This window comes from Rattus norvegicus, chromosome 3 (genome assembly GCF_021556685.1).
Source record: "Rattus norvegicus strain SHRSP/BbbUtx chromosome 3, alternate assembly SHRSP_T2T, whole genome shotgun sequence".
NCBI lineage: Eukaryota > Metazoa > Chordata > Mammalia > Rodentia > Muridae > Rattus > Rattus norvegicus.
Genome location: NC_141536.1, coordinates 129,212,515 through 129,229,925, shown reverse-complemented (window position 1 = coordinate 129,229,925; position 17,411 = coordinate 129,212,515). Strand labels below are relative to the sequence as shown.

The 17,411-nt window shown below is 40.9% G+C and overlaps 1 protein-coding gene across 9 annotated transcripts in view; it reads right to left on the bottom strand.

Annotated features, from left to right (window-relative positions):
- Macrod2 (mono-ADP ribosylhydrolase 2) overlaps positions 1-17,411 on the bottom strand; it is a 2,026,216-nt gene that overhangs the window by 203,824 nt on the left and 1,804,981 nt on the right. For all 9 annotated transcript variants that reach the window (NM_001428715.1, NM_001428716.1, NM_001428717.1 and 6 more), the window contains 2 exon segments: positions 666-749; positions 8,033-8,080. In NM_001428715.1, coding sequence (NP_001415644.1) covers positions 666-749; positions 8,033-8,080 — 132 coding nt within the window.

Below are 17,411 nucleotides of genomic sequence, written 5' to 3'. Positions count from 1 at the left end.
TCAAGATCCAAAGCGACAGCAATAATGTGACCAACTCTTCATTTCACTAAGAGGCGGAACTCCAGGTAAGCAGGTAGAAGACAAGTATATTCAGAAGCCATGCATGAAAAACGTACTCCATCCACCTTTCAGAGACAATTTGCATGACTGTATGCTGTGCTAGGGCTATAAAAAGCAGTATCATTTCTTCATAAACCTTGGCCCAGAAGGACTTGCCCATTTACTGGAAAATGCCCAGATACACTGGCCCGTAGAAAAATAGAAGCAAGATTTCTGCAGCATCTTGCGGAGGTTTGATTCTGGAATCCCTAAAAACATGCTCATGACAAAAACAAAGGGTCCCAATAAGACAATAGCCACAGCCTTGGGCACCCTGTGTAGACACATGGTTTGAAAACACCTTGTTTTTAATACAATTCACACCATCTTACCTTATAGAAGTAGAAAATATGCCAGGCAGAGAATGTGCCTTTGTAAACCCTGTATTTTTCTTCTTCTTTAACACAATAAATCTGACTTCTCATACTCACAAAAGATACTGAACACATGACGAAAGCATAGTACGGTTATTCTGTGGCATTTTTAACCCTTAAGCGTATCTAAATTGGAAGTATAGACTAATTTACATAGGAAATGAAAGCTTGTCTTCAAGGCACAGAACCCACCTTCATTGGAGTCTTTCGAACTTTCCAGTTTCTTTGCTTTGCTCTTCTTATGGGGCGGAGAAAGGCCTTTAGGCTCTGGCCCTTCTGAAAGTACAAAGATTTATTAATTCTTATTTAAATATTTACCAGGAAGATTCAGAACGTGTTAAAATTTAAAGATGTTTCTCCTTAGTAACCTCCCTCCAACACGCGTGTACACACACACACACACACACACACACACACACACACACACACACACCCTTAACTAAGCCTTAACTATAGATCCATCTGTCAATGTGGCTGAAATAAATTTTGGCAAGGAGCTCAGAATTTTCCATCCTAGTACATAGACTTAAACTTAAGTGCCAATATTTTTCTGTAGACATCATTAATGATTCGTACAAATGCCAAGCCATACACAAATGCTTTTTTTAAAAAATTGAATAATTTCCCATAGAAGTCCAAGGCATTCTGCTTCATATTTCATGGCTTAGCAGGTGCCATTAGGCCTTTCTGCTTGGTCCTCAAAAAGGGCAAAGGAAATACAATGTCACCTCATTTTTGAGGTGACAGAGACTTGAAAAGATACTGCTTCTAATTAATAGGCTTCTCTTGTAGCCTAGAATCTAAGCAGCTCTCTCATATGTCCCCAATTAAACTATTGTGTTTATCAACTTCCTCAATGTTTCCTTCGATCTACCCACAGGGCCTAGTAAAAGCTGAAGGGAGTTTGACAAAGCCTCTCAGTCCATCGGCATCGGTTAGACTGTTTGCCAGCTCTGAACTACAGATTCAGCCTCCTCTTCCTCAGGAGCTCAGGGTTGGTGTCTTCTGCCTTCCTGGCCGCATGGTTTAGGTTTGGGGCTGGATGACTTCTATGCCTCTCCCCTTCCATTTTCAACCCATGAACAACTCCTTCTGCACTCTAAGACTAGATGCTCTGGCCTACGCCAGTGAGCTCCTCAATATTCTAGCTTCCTTGAACTCTCATCAATGGGGAACCCGAAAAAATCTCCTTTCTGAGATCCTGGTACTCTTATGGGGTGACTGGGGCCTCAACTAAGGTTAGAGTTGTTATCAGCTGACCTTCCTCCCAGGTCCCAGGTCCTTACTATTATTCAATGGAGGGCTTGGGGCTTAAATGCACTATGCTCCAAGTCCTAATGGTTTCTTTTCATTCACCCCATAGCAGGAATCTCAAACCTCAAAGCAGTCTGAATTACATATTATGTGTACAGACTTCTCTCTGTGGTACTCCATGTCTGGATGGCATTGCATACTATCTAACAACCAGTTTAAACTAAAACCTAGGCATCGCTACCCAAACTTAGGCCCACCCTCTCCCCAAGTCAAGTAGTCATGTCGTCTCTGCTCTAACATGAATTGTGCTGTCACCCAAGTCAGCAGCAGCAGCGCCGGCTGCTTCTCAGTTCCCGTCTCTGGCCTTCTAATCTCCTCTTTTAAGAACTATGTGTTTGCTTCTCCACACAGTGAGCTTTTAAAACATAAATCAGACATGGGGTGCTCACCTGTTTGAAATCACTACCTAGGGTGACATTCTTGTCCACTTCTATTGCCAAGCACAATGTGGTCCTATCGGCATCTATAGTTTCATCTCTCAGTTGCCTTTTATGGTTTCCCCTTATTTCTATTTTATATGCATGGGTGTCTTGTATGCATGTATGTCTGTGCACCACATGTGTGCAGTGTCCACAGGAGTGGTAGGGTTCCCTAGAATTGGAGTTACAGACAGCTGTGAGCTGCCATGTGGGTGCTGAGAATTGAACCTGGGTCCTCTGGAAGAACAGCCAGTGTTCCTAACTACCCAACCATCTCTCCAGTCCCTCTTCATTTTATTTTAATTTTGAGCCACAGTTAGGCTATCTCCTGCCCCAGGATTTTTGCTGCTATCCCATACTCCAGTATTTCAATCATATTTCTGCCTAGTTTGGGGTCGTTTTTTTCCAGACTACATTCAGCACTACCTCTGTCACCCCCACCTTGGAAAAGCTTTTCCTGATCACATGATGTAAGAGCCTGTAAGGGAAGCTTTCAAAACCTAATCACTTGTATCTGAAATCATTCCGCTCCTTTGCTTATGTCTTTATTATACATTTGTACATTTTTGTATAAATTCAACCAACTCTAAATTCTGTGAGCAAAGGGCACTACCCTTTTTGAATCCCTCCTGTATCCTTGGTGCTGAGCAGTGCAGTGAATATTTCATTTTAGAGTGTATTTTATTTTCGCTTCACTGGTCCTTTCTTTAAGTCCAAGATATAATAGGTCTATGCCTAATTCTTATTCTCTTAGCAGCTGTTGACTCATTCCAGAATTCTAAAATTATACTATGGAACTGCGTCTAACTCGTTTCTCCCCATTTCTCTCTCAATTATTAAGAAAGAAACAGAACAACAATTTACAAAACACCTTTGATAGATGAGCTATTAAAATTTTTGGCATCACAGTTTACAAAGGTCTGGGGCACGAGCTAGGTTTTATGTGGTCACAAGTCAGTCACAGCTGAGGTTATTATGGTGGCCAGGGTGAAAAATATTGCCAATGACTGCATTAGTGACTTTTGACTTCTATCACAGGTGTGACAGGCATGCTGACCCTTTAGAACGTTTCACCAACACCAGAAATAAGGTATTTTAAACAGCTCATTGCATACAAATATCCAGCCATGGAGTCACAAAATGGGCAAGGTGACATTGTGATCTCACCATTAGAAGATTTAGGCCACTGTACTCTGAAGAGTGCTTCTGTCCTGGGGGCCAGATGAGGGTCTCCAGAGATGAAATGCAACTTCAAATCAGGGTTTCTTACACAAAGGGTTTTGATACCCGTATTCCAAGTTTGTGATTTCCCACCTTAATAGAAATTCTTATGGTCTAAGTGGGATTTTCCAAAGACATCTGTTTGCCTACATTTAAAGATACTATAATAACCCCAGATATCAACATTTTCTATTATAAACTCCAGGTGTTTGGTGGACAGGGGAGCTTGCTGCAGATAAGGGCATGGGTGAAATTCATGAGTATTTGATCATTTCTGATGCCAACAGGGTGTTCAGATAAAAGTCACTGACAAACATGACCTCCGAGCAAAGGTTTCTACTTGAGACTCAGTATGGAAGTTACTCCCTTTTGTTCTGAAGGGGACTGAAGAAGCTGATTTTGTTTCTCTTTGAAAACAATGTCATTGGCTTTCTTGATTAGCACTATTTTAAGTTGCGGTCTTCTGGCAAAGACTGGACTCTGGACCCTAGGCATGAGGATCACTACCTCCTACCTTTATGGCTACCCTTTCCCTCCCCGAGGTAAGCAGTATTGTGACACTTGATGTAGCTAGAGCCCTGTTGGCTCAGATTGATCCAGTGTGTGGCCATGGAAATGGAAGGACGTTTGCCATGTCTGAATTATTGCTGATTAAAGAGCTAAAAAGAAATTCTACGTATTTAAGCCAGCTTCCTTCTTTCACCTCTTAAGTGCAGAATGTCACCTTGAAGACCCATCAACTCCATTTGCTCCAAGGGTCTGGAGAGCAGAGCAAAAAGTTATTCACATGCATTCTGGGGTAAGTCAAACCCAGATTCAAATTCTGGCTCTATGATTTAAGCGAGAACCATGTAAAGCCTCCAGAACGAAAGTTTTCTTTGCTTGTTGTTAGGTGAAATAAACTCATGCACGTCCAGTGATCTGCACAGGTGAATGCCCCGTTGAAATTTGGTGAGCTAAGAGGTATGCTAAGCCAAGGCCTGAGCCTGCTCATATCAATGGTGCTGTCTCCCCACCAGTCTTGCATTGGTAGCTCTGAAATGTGCATAGCTGATATTATCCCACCTGCAGAATCATCAGGAGCTTCACATCAGAACTCAAGTCACCCACAGAGCCAATGGAGAAGCACTTCATTGCATTTAGACATAGTATCTGTTATTAGGTTGAGTAACTCAAGTAGCCCTTCCCTAGGTCAGTTGTATTCTTAGTCATCTCTCTAGCTTTCTAGTTTCTGTGCAAAGAGGTGATGCATGGTGGAGGGAAGGCAGAAGTGAATGGTTTTAGGAGAGAGCCTTGACTCATCTTACAGACTAACATACAAAGACTGTGAGATTGGGATAAAGTCAACCTGCATACCAATCTCCCACGGTTTCAACACCCAGACATTAGAAGATGGAAGCTAGCTTCCCACATCCATTCTGTCTTGGCATCATGGATCATGGAGTCAGACTCATCCAGATGCTGAGAGCAGAACTCTCTGGAAATCTGGTTGAACTGGAATCAGAAATAATAATACTCCAGATATCAAATGTTGATTCTAGCTTGTGGAGTCCTCCTTCCTTTCAATAATTTCTTTCAAATGAATCAATGATGTGGACAGTTAGCTAACTGTGTACCTGTAGCACTTAGGCAAGTGATTCGTGGGGACATAAGGCTGGCTGAGAAGGGATAAGTCCTATAGCTGAAAATCCTCCAAGGACACTTCATGGAAGGGAAAGCATGAGAATAACTAAGACTAACACTGGACTCATGCAATTTAGTCTAGAACAGATTTTTAGAAATAAGACAAACTACATGGGCATAAGGATTTAAGTTCCTGTCAAAAAATTATCTTGGGTTTTACTTTTCACAAAAATCAAGGAACATTCTTATCGTAGAGAATGCTTTACACTCTCCCAGGTATAGCTACTGGGACAATGTTTGACTACAAGTAGATAATTTGAGAATGTATCTCAGAAAGAATTAGAAAAGGATTACAGAGTCAAGGTAGGAAAAGGGGGACAGACAATTCTGCATATATTCACGAATACGTCCTAGCACAGGCATCATAGGCTTGACTCTATTGGAGTCTTCTTAATGAAGGTATAGAATCAGGCTATTTAATATCCCAGTCATATAAATATTGCCAGTGAGATCTTAAATGCACTTGCTTAATGCAAACTGAAATGTGGATACCAAATATGCACAGGTGTTAAAACTTAGACACAGTATCTAACCGTAAACAGTAAAGTAATCTTTATTGATTACTTGTTAGAATGATAATGTTTTTGGATTATTGTGTTCTATAAAATTTTACTAAAGTTAATTTCATTTGTGTATTTATTTTTAACACAATTACTAGAAAATACAAAATTACATATGAAACTTATATATTTTTATTGGACTGTATTAATTACAGCATAGCCTAGAACCTGTTTCAGATATGGCTTAGGGGTGTGTGTGTGTGTGTGTGTGTGTGTGTGTGTGTGTGTGTGTGTGTGTGTGTGGTGTTTCTGGGGATTGAATCAAAGTCCTTGCACAAGGACTCTCATTGAGCTATACTCCCTCCACAGGAATTCTGGGAAATCAACCCTTATGCCATCATTGGTTGGAGAGCTACTTAGAGAAAGTAACTCATCAGTATATTGGGTTTTCCTTCATGAATATAGAAAAACACTCAGCTGGGAGCCATAAATGCTATCATTAGAAAGTTTCCATTCAGAGCCAAGAATGGGTGCTAAGGGAACATAGGTAGGATGCCAGGAGGTGCTCCTACAGCCTCTCCTCTGCTCCCTCCATTCCTGCTTGGAACTTTCAGATCCTTCATCCACGTTTCATATTAGCTGAGCACATTGCCTTTGTGGAGTGAAGGGAATCTTATAAATCAAACATGTCTAGACTAGAAAGAATAGGAAAGAAGGTTGGTTCTTGCTCCAGTGAGCCTTTAAGAAGGGAGCATTTGCTATTTCTCTATGCAGTGAGTGGGTCACCACAAGTGGGACAGAATTAAACAAATGCAGAGAATGTCCATTTTAATCACTCTCAGTCAATGAGATCCTTGACAAGAGAATTTGAAACTCTGTTAAATGGAGCTTCTTAGACTAAGATTATCAGTACAGGATACTCTAGCATCAAATTGCAGGACACTCAAGACTAAAATCTTCCCGATATGCATTTTAAAATTTGAAAGCTGGCCCAGTTTCATGGCAAAAGCATTGTGACTATTGAAATGGAGAATATGGTCCTCTTAATCATATAATTAGATCCAGGAATGAGAAAAAGACAACAGAAAGTAACAGCATAGTTTAGCTTTATAGAGAGCTAAGCACTGTGAACAGCATTTAAGGTCCATTATCTCATTGAACCTTCTAAGTGAAACAATATGGTGAGGATTATTGCCCCAGAAGTGAACCATGAATATGGTAGAAAGACACTCAAAGTTAGCAAATGGTGTAGCTCGAACTGCATTCAAGTCTGTTAATCCATGACTCATTACTTAAGGACACACTGAATGCCTCCCTTAGGCCAGAACTTATACTTTTAACCAAGAGGTTCCCTTGTGATCCTGGTCTTTCTCGAATGGTTGGGATATAACTTAATAATGAGAACAGTAAGTGCTATGTGATATTCATCAAAGCTAGCCACAGGAACAATTAAGGTCGCACGAGCTATGAAGAGACATAGCCATCTAGATGTGATGGCTATGTGAGGAAGTGATGCTATGCTATTTCTAAACCTTGACCTTTCGGAGGTGAATCATCTCCCTTGCTCATTGGCACTCCTTTAAGGTAAAATCAGCTTCCTACCATGTTGAGATGCCTTCTAGATTTTCTAGATCTCTTTGACTATACAAGTTCAGAAATTGTACACACACACACATACACACACACACACACACACACACACACACACACACAGTTAGGTTCCTATTCTGATATCCTTCATGATGAATGATGAATCGTGACTGAGACATTTGAGATGAGATAAATATTTCCTTAAACATTTCTCTAAAAAGAAAAGAGAGAGAAATTGCCTGCAATAAGGTTTCAGCTCATAGGTGAGGCCAGCCATTATCTAGGCAAGTAGATAAGAATTTTTGGAATTCCCCCAGCCCCTAACTGTTTGAGGTCCAGATTTTACAGAATTGGATGAGTAAACCTCCTTTGCTCTGGAGTTCCTCAGCCTCAGCTGACCACCATAACAAACTCTTGACTTGAAAACAACGATGTGGTGAAGGGTTCTTTACAAATTGACTAGTTATGCTACAACAAAATGTCTGTCTCTCTTTCTTTCTTTGTTTCTTTTGTTCCTTCCTTCCTTCGTTCCTTCCTTCGTTCCTTCCTTTGTTCCTTCCTTCTTTCCTTCCTTCCTTCCTTCCTTCCTTCCTTCCTTCCTTCCTTCCTTTCTAATTTCATTTCTTTTCTCTGGCAAGATCCTCAAAGTTGGTACTCAAACAGTAACTATATTTGCATAAAGGTTACAGTGGCTGCCTTCCTATTTTATGATGTTGAAGAAACATTTAAATTTTTCTATTTTCTTAATCTTATTCTTTCTTTAAACATTATAGAATTCAAATAACTATAACGATTCCCCACTTATCCCAAGTAATAATTACAATCTTATTACCTGCCTCTTCCTTCGTGTCAGCATCTGCTGCTCCTTCATTGTTATCATCTGTTGGAAAAGGAAAGATAAAGACTCGTATCAAAGTATGAAGCAGCAGCACTTTCCAATCTGACGCCTCAAATGACGAAAGAAATGCAAAAGGACAGCAGAAAGCAGTGCTAGAGCAGCCATTTGTTCTGGATCACCATGTGGAGCTTGAGGAAAGTGTACCCTTCCAGCAGAACCTAACATCGGGGGTTTCATTCCTGTTTATGACAACATATAAGCACCACAATTTGTTTTATTTATACAAACTATGCGTGGTCACATTGGTTATTTCAACTCTTTGAAAGTGTTACCCATGAGCTTTAAATCCCATGCATCTACACTCATGGACAGTGTGTGTGCCGAGCTGTGTCGGCATAGCAGACACACTGGTATCTGTTTCTCCACATTGTGCTGGGAGAAGCGCTGCTCTGTGGTAAGGCAGACCTCTGCCACTTGCTCCCACAAACCCTACTCCTTTCTATGTAATTCAATCCTCTTTTTTAAAAATTCTTTTCTTTTATTGGATTTTTTTAAATTTACATTTCAAATGTTATTCCCTTTCCTGTTTCCCCTTCAGAAGCCCCCCATTCCATCCCCCTCCCCACTGCCTCCTTGAGGGTGCTGTCACCCACCCATCCAATCCCTCACATCTCCCTGCCCTGGCATTCCCCTACACTGGGGCATCCAGCCTTCGGAGGACTAAAGGCTTCTCTTCCCATTGATGCCTGACAAGGCCAACCTCTGCTACATATGTGGCTAGAGCCATGGGTCGCTCCATGTGTACTCTTTGGTTGGTGGTTTAGTCCATGCCTTTATCTAAGTTCTTCATTGGGGACCCCATTCTCAGTCCGATGGTTGGCTACTAGCATCTGCTTTTGTATTTGTCAGGCTCTGGCCAAGCTTCTCAGGAGATAGTTATACCAGGCTCCTGTCAGCCTGCACCTCTTGGCATCCTCAATAGTAATTGGGTTTGGTGACTGCATGAGGTATGGATCCCCATTTGTGGCAGTCTCTGGATGGCCTTTCCTTCAGTCTCTGCTCTACACTTTGTCTCCATGTTTCCTCCTATAAGTATTTTGCTCCCCCTTCTAAGAAGTATTGAAGCACCCAAACTTTTCTCTTTTCTTCTTCTTGAACTTCATGTGGTCTATAAATTATATCTTGGGTATTTCAAGCTTTTATGTTAATATCCAATTATCATTGAGTACATATCGTTTGTGTTTTTTTGTGATTGGGTTACCTCACTCAGGATGATATTTTCTAGTTCCATCCATTTGCCTAAGAATTTCATGAAATCATTGTTTTTAATATCTGAGTAGTACTCCATTGTGTAGATGTACCACATTTCCTGTATCCATTCCTCTGTTGAGGAGCATCTGGGTTCTTTCCAATTTCTGGCTATTATAAATAAGGCTGCTATAAACATAGTGGAACACGTGTCTTTGTTGTATGTTGGAGCATCTTTTGGGTATATGCTCAGGAGAGGTATAGCTGAGTCCTCAGGTAGCACTATGTCCAATTTTCTGAGTACCTGCTAGACTGATTTCCACAGTGGTTGTACCAGCTTGCAATCCCACCAACAATGGAGGAGTGTTCCTCTTTCTCCACATCCTTGCCAGCATCTGCTGGCTCCTGAATTTTTTTTTATCTTAGTCATTCTGACTGGTGTGAGGTGGAATCTCAGAGTGGTTTTGATTTACGTTTCTCTGATGAGTAAGGATGTTGAACGTTTCTTTAGGTGCTTCACAGCTATTTGGCATTCCTCAGTTAAGAATTCTTTGTTTAGCTCAGTACCACCTTTTTAATAGGGTTATTTGATTCTCAGGAGTCTAACTTCTTGAGTTCTTTGTACATATTGGATATTAGGCCTCTATCAGATGTAGGATTGGTAAAGATCTTTTCCCAATCTGTTGGTTGTCGCTTTGTCCTATTGACTGTGTCCGTTTTCTTACAGAACCTTTACAATTTTATGAGGTCCCATTTGTCGATTCTTGATCTTAGAGCTTAAGCCATTGGTGTTCTGTTCAGGAAATCTTCCCATGTGCCAGTGATTTCCCAGAATAATGCCTTCTAAATGGACAAAGATGTACTATGATAACATACTTGTTGGGTTATTCTCATTCCCTTTCCTCTTTCTCCTGTACCCTGTCTTCTCCCTCCCTCCCTCCCTCCCTCCCTCCCTCCCTCCCTCCCTCCCTCCCTCCCTCCCTCCCTCCCTCTGTCTCTTTCTCTGTGTGTGTGTTTCTGTGTTTCTGTGTGTTGCGAATGGTCTTCCTATGAAACTTAGGCTGTAATAATGTCATGTAAAAATAATTCTCTGAATCTTCCTGCTTCAGTTCCATATCACCCTAACTGGTTGCACTTTATTCTTTGAACATACAGCCTGCTATGTATCTCCTTGAATTTTCCTTACATTTTTACCTTGTTCTTAATGTGTACTACCCTTTATGTGTTGAGTCTTATTTCCAAAGTCATGACTGATGCAAAAGATTACATCACCAAGAAGGATCTCTAATGAATGAGATCCATTGCCTTAGGAAGAGGTCAAGGTGAGACCCAGTCCCTGCTCTTCCATTAACGAATGGCGAGAAGGTACTCTCTGTAAGGAACATGGGCTCTAGCAGGCACTAGAAATGAACTGCTGGCATGTGGGAAATAAATTTCTGTTTTATAAGCCTCCCCATTTATGTGTGATATTTTCTTACAGCAGCCCAGACACTAAATGCGAATCAATGCCTGCATGGTTGTTTCCCCTGCTCACTTTACTGCACTCCATTCTAATAATTCCTTTGAATTGTGTGTTTTGGAGGTTTCCCAGTTGTTCCCTTCTGTTTTCTTCCTCTGACACACTTCCCATTCACATGTGGCTGCCAGCCCAATCGTAATACAGTTCCACTCTGGTCTACAGCCCCTGTGCAAAGAGCAAAACCGGGCTCTTCCCTCTGATACTTAAGGTTAATAAAATCTTGTTCCAAGCAGCTTCCCTACCCTGTGTCATTTGCGTTATCACCTAGACAGATGGCAACACTCAACTACTTTCTGTTTCCTCAAGGTATTATTGATGTTAGTCTATTTTATGTTGCTATAACAAAATACTTGAAGTGGGTACTTTACAGATACAGGAAGTTTATTTAGCACAGTTTTGGAGGATAAAAGTATAAGATAGTAAGGCCCCATCTGTTCAGGTCTCTGTTGAGCACCAGTGGCTATATTATGGCAGATGGCATTACAAAATAAGCATACGCACACGTTAAGAGTTCTTAAGATAGTAAGAAAAGACACAGCTCTCTTTCTCTATCCTATATGTTTAGAACCTGAGTCCTAACCCAGTCCTGTGAGGACCACACTAATATCTTCCTATGGTAGCTCTCACATTACTTCTAAATGGCCTGGAATTTCAGACTTTTGGAGGATAAACCATAGTATTTTCCTTTAGCTTCCTATATCTCCTTCACTCCTGCTAATGCTCTCTCTCTCTCTCTCTCTCTCTCTCTCTCTCTCTCTCTTTCTCTTTCTTCATCTATATGCTTCAATGCTGTTTGCATTTTCTGATGCAGGTTTCTCCGAAATAGGCAAGAGGCACCTGAATCAGAAACCATGTCTATAAAAACTTTCCAGACCATCTATTTGATGCAAGTTTGAATTAACTGTATTTTTTTCATGGATCTTAGTTTTACTGTCTTAGGAAAATATGCTTTAGAGACATTTGAACTCAGGTCTGCCTACTATCTCTTCAGCCCACTCATTTATTAGGTAAGTACTCTTGGAAACATTGCCTAGGTATATACTCTTGGAAATGTTGCCTATTCTTCCTGGTTTCAGTTTTCTTAGTCACAATGGGTGATGAAAACAATGCCTATTATACAGACTTGTTCTGAGGACTGAGTTAGGCGATGACATGCAGAATTCTAGAACAGGTCTTAAAACATTATCAAGTGCTAAAATGTTATTTGCATAAAATGTCATGATCCAGCACTTGTAAATGGATCTGCAATCCAAATGCCCACCTCATGGACACTATGAGGATGAAAGCAAAGGATGAGGTCCTTTGTTTTTTCTCGGTACCCAGTGACATTTGTTTTTATGTAGTAGAAAAGATAAAGACATTTCCACTAAGTAGACAAACCACAAACAACCATGCAATGTTGGGAAAGTGACAGAAAACAATACAATCCTCAGTTTCTTAATCTGAAAAGGAGGGGCAGTAATGGAGACAGCCTTCCTAGAAACGGGGATGTGTGCACACACACAGCTAGCACAGAATAAGCTTTCGAAGCTATTAATGATTTGGTAGTAGGACACTAGTGTTCTGCCTCTGCTCCTTTGGTAACTATTTATTACGCACTACAGCATACAAGAAGCATAGTTGTTCTTGCAGACAGAGGTTGAAAATCCCTTTCTTTACAGGAATCACAGAGCAGGTCATGAAAGCAGGCCTTCGGCAGCAGAGCGTGAACACACCGCTGTAGGTGAGCAGAGGTTCGATCACACACAGAGAAGGGACAGAAAAGCCAGAGGGAACCCACAGAAGTTTTCCAGAGGAGGTAAAGGGTCATCTAAAGAGTATGCCGAGGGTCACTGGCAATAAAGGGAGGAGGCAGTTGGTTACCAGAAAAAGTAGTTTCTTGGCTACACACCCTTGTTCACTGACACTTTGAAAGACATGCGAGCTTGGCATCTGCTATGTGAGTCCTTTGCCTATGAGTTTTCTTTGCTTTCTAGGGATGGCTCAAGAAATTCTCTATAACTATTACAACCCAGTATCTCAAGTTCATCCACAAACACCCCAAGCTTGTTCCCCATGATGTCCATAGGGCTCTTTTCCTCATTCAACTTGAGACCTAGAGGTAGAGTGTAAGTGGCTTAGAATTTAACCTATTGACTTTCTTTCCTTCCCAGTGCCAGCTCAATGGCTCTCAGGTTTTGACACTGTTTCTTCTCTGCCTTTGAATTCAAACTGAAATATTGGCTCTTGCTTTGTTTCAAGCCTACAAATACTCAGACTAGACCAGCGGAACTCAACCTTCCTAATGCTGCTACTTTTTAATATACTTCCTCATGTTGTGGTGACCCATAGCCATACAAGTATTTCATTGCTACTTTAGAACTGTAATGTTGCTCCTGTAGCGAATCAAAATTGTAAATATCTGATATGCAGGATATCTGATACGTGACCCCCCACAAAGGGGTCATGATACCCCAGGTTGCAAGCTGCTGGACTAGATCCCTACCATTAGCCTGCTGGTTCTCAGGCACAAGCCTCAGAGGGGAGCTGTGCTAAATGTTCTTTGGGATTGTTTTCCTGCCTAAAGATCTGGGGACTTGTCAATCTCCATAATTGTACAGGCCATTCCTTATTATAACTGTTTTCCATATGTGCTTGCACAAGGTGTGTTCATCTGTCTATGGAGAAACCCTAAGAAAAGGTTTTTAAAAAGGAAAAAGAAAAGTCTGACCAATATACCAACCTTTAAAGTTTATGATGAAAACCAGAACAGCTAAACAACTTCAGGCAGAACTATGCACTGAGTTCTGGAGATAGCTTTTTTTCTTTATGACAGGAACTCACTATGGTATTATACGAAACATTCCTTGATATTTTGGTATTTGAGTTAAGATAAGAAGAAGACTTTTGGTCTGGAAAGTACCTGATACAGCTTCATATTAATTAAATTGAAGTTACTTCAACATTATTTCATACAGTGTGTTTGTTCACTCATATTTACCTATATTTCTAGCAGTGATTCTTTTCCTGACTGTACCAGGAAGCCGAATGACATTATATAAAAGCAGATGATCGCCTCTGGAGATAGGAAGTCATGGCACTCCAAATTTGAACATATTTAGGGGACTGATGGAGTGTGGGCACAGAGCTCCTGTCCTTTATGCAGTTCTTCAAGCTTCATATGTCTTTGTTAGAGGACAAAAATGCAATAAAAGGTCTCTAGCCAGAGAGATACAAATACCATTTCAAAACAGAGAGCAATCCATCAGACGGCATTGCTCTGTGTGTTCAGAAATGCCAGTTCCAGAAAAATTCCCATTGTCTCCTAGGTGTACATTGCATGAAGGCTAATGGTCTGTCACCTCTCAAAGGGCCTCTTTGATATTAATTTCATATGGGATGCAGGTTTTATTCAACCCATCACTCTCCATCAGATTACCCTGTTAAGTCCTGCACAGAATATACATTCATGACTAAAGTTCTTATTTTAATAAAAATATATGTGAAAGGCACCTAGTTCCTCTTGAATAACCAGTTTTAGGTAACTGCTGCCATATTTACTTTAGAAGCCCCTTTGTAAAGAAGAGGCTAACCTGCTTTAGCTGTATGATGGGTCTTTAGTTCACCTTCTCTATGGGTGCCAGAATTAATATGGATGCCTTTTGTCTAGACATTTCACCTGCCTTCTGAGAAGCACTTTGTTTCCCAGTCATAAACAGTACATCCTTACAATAATTAATAAAGTCTAATCTAGATTTTGAATAATGAGGTTTATCTTCATCCTTTTCATTAGATCTACCTTATTAATAGAATGTCTGTGAAAGTAGAAAACATACACGCGCATGCGCACACACACACACACACACACACACACACATACATGCAGACAAATTGAAATACACAGAGAATTCTCTTTACTTTAAAGAATTTCTCAAACTGTAGTTTCATCATTACCTGAAAACTTGTTAAACATGCAAACTTCCTTCTCAACAGAAGAATCTCTAATGGCTGAGAAGCACTTAAAGAAATGTTCAATATCCTTAGTCATCAGGGAAATGAAAATCAAATCAACCCTGAGATTCCACCTTAAACCTGTCAGAATGGCTAAGATCAAACTCAAGTGACAACGCATGCTGCTGAGGATGTGGAACCATGACTAGTGGGAGGGTAAACTTGTACAACCGTTTTGGAAACCAATTTGGCTGCTTCTTAGAAAATTGATAATAGATCTACCTCAAGACCCAGCGATACTCCTCCTGGTCACACCCAACAGAAGTTCTGCCATATCACAAGGACACTTGTTCAGACCAGCTTTCATTGTAACAGTCAGAAACTGGAAACAACCTAGATTTCCCTGAACTGAGGAATGGGAAGAAAATGTGGTATATATTTACACAAGGAAGTACTACTCAGCTATTACAAAACGATGACAAAGACCATCCTGAGTGACGCAGCCCAGACCCAGAAAAAACACTGTGTGTACTCACTTATAAGTGGACATTAGTCATAAAATACAGGATAACCTTGCCATGAACCAGACCTGAAGAAGCTAAGTTGTAATGAGGAGGGCCTAAGGGAGGACACTTGAATCTCACCGAGAAGGAGAAATAGATTAGATATTGGGAGTGAATGGAAGGAAGTGACTGGGTGGGGGAGGAGGTGAGAATGAGAACTGGAGAGATGAAGTGAAGTGAGGACAGAGAGTCAGACTACTAGGAAAGAAAACTAGATTGGGAGGGGGCATGTCTAGAATGAGCCAGAAACCCAGGACAGAGGAAACTCCCTGGAATTTAGGAGGGTGACTCCTTGCAATGGGGGATATGGACTGGCCATCTCATGTGACCAGGAAAGAATTCCAATAGAGGGACTGGAACACGAACCTAGTCACAAAATCCCAGACCTACAATTTGCCCTACCTCTTAGATATGCAGGAATAAAAGATGGGCAGAGTTTGAGGAGCAAACTAATGACTGTCCTAGCTTCAAACCCATGCCATGAGAGGGAAGCCACCCCTGACATTATTAAGGATACTCCGCTATATTTGCAGACGGGAGCTTAGCATAAATGTCATTAGAGTGGCTTTACCCAACAACTGATGGAAACAGATACAGAGACCTACAGCCAAACTTTAAGTGGGGATTGGGGAATCCTGTGAAAGAGGGGGGAGGAAGGATTGAAGGAGCCAGAGGGAGAAAGTACACCACAAGAAAACCTATAGAATCAACCACCTGAGGCCCATAGTTTCTTAGAAAGACTGAAGCACCAAACAGAAAGCATGCGTGTGATGGACCTAAGTCCTCTGCACACAGCTAACAGCTGTGCTGCTGGGTCTTCTTGTGGGACTTCTAAAGAGGGAGCAGGGACTGTCTCTGACTATATTACCTGCCTTTGGATCTCTTCCCCTACCTGGGCTGCTTTGGCTAGCCTCCATAGAAAAAGATGCATCCAGTCCAACTGCTATTTAGTATGTGCAGGTGATTGATACCCAGGGGAGGCCTCCCCTTTTCTGAGGAAAAGGAGAGTACAGGTTAATGGGGGAAAGGAGAGGGAGAGAGATTGGAAGGAGAGAAGGGAGAGGAAGTTGAAAATGGGATATAAAGTATAATAATAATAATAATAATAATAATAATAATAATAATAATAATAATAATAAATCCAAACTTCCAGGATAAATGCAAGACTTCTCAAGTAAGAATCTGTGGTGGAGAAATGCAGAAACTAGGGTTTTGATCATTTTTGAGTGAAATGTTTAGATACATTGCCATTCTAGATCCACTTGCTTGAAGAAGTAGGTGCTCATCCTTGGAGACATCTATAATGAGCCTTGTGATGATATTTAATGTTAATGGGATATAATATGTGCCCAAACCAGGGCTAAGCCTATCCATGCTTGTGTTTGAAATCACCCAGCTACCATGCAGCTGAATGGATCTTGGTATGGGCCATATCCACTTCTTAGATTGGCTCAGAGGTGTATGCATGGATGGAGTCTCACTTCAAAGAAGACTGTAGTTGCACATTAAAAAAGGATGTAGTGAATGACAAAATTACTCTAGGGAGCTATTGGGCCATCCTCTTCAACCCAAGGAAATAACCTAAAGCATGTTATCCAGAGTCCTCATCACTGGTTTAGAGTCATTCATATAAAGGGCGAGTCTTTCCAAGGCCATCAGTTCTACACCCCTGTGGTGGCTCACACTACATATGCTCACCGCCCACAGGCTTCCTGTGCCATCATCTTCGTATTTCATTATCAGTAGTTTTTAGGAACCATTTGTATTCACAAAGAAAGACAATGTTATTAGAATAAATATCACTGTCTATGATTTCCTTGAAGTAGGGAAGATGCTAGGATCTTCCTAGTCTATTATACTCTTGGATAGGCAGAAGCTCTGTACTAACATGGAGAGATGAGGGGCCATCCTTACAAAGATTTAACTTCTAACATTAACGCTGAATAATATACTTGGTATAGAGTAGTTGAGAGAGCTGAAATTATTTAAAATGAATAAAAGCAAAAAGATATTTGTTTTGACAGCACTCAGCTGTCATTAATGTATCAACCTTGATTTATCAATAAAAAGAGCTCCTTTTCATCATTTTACATCTGGCTCAGCCAGATTTTCA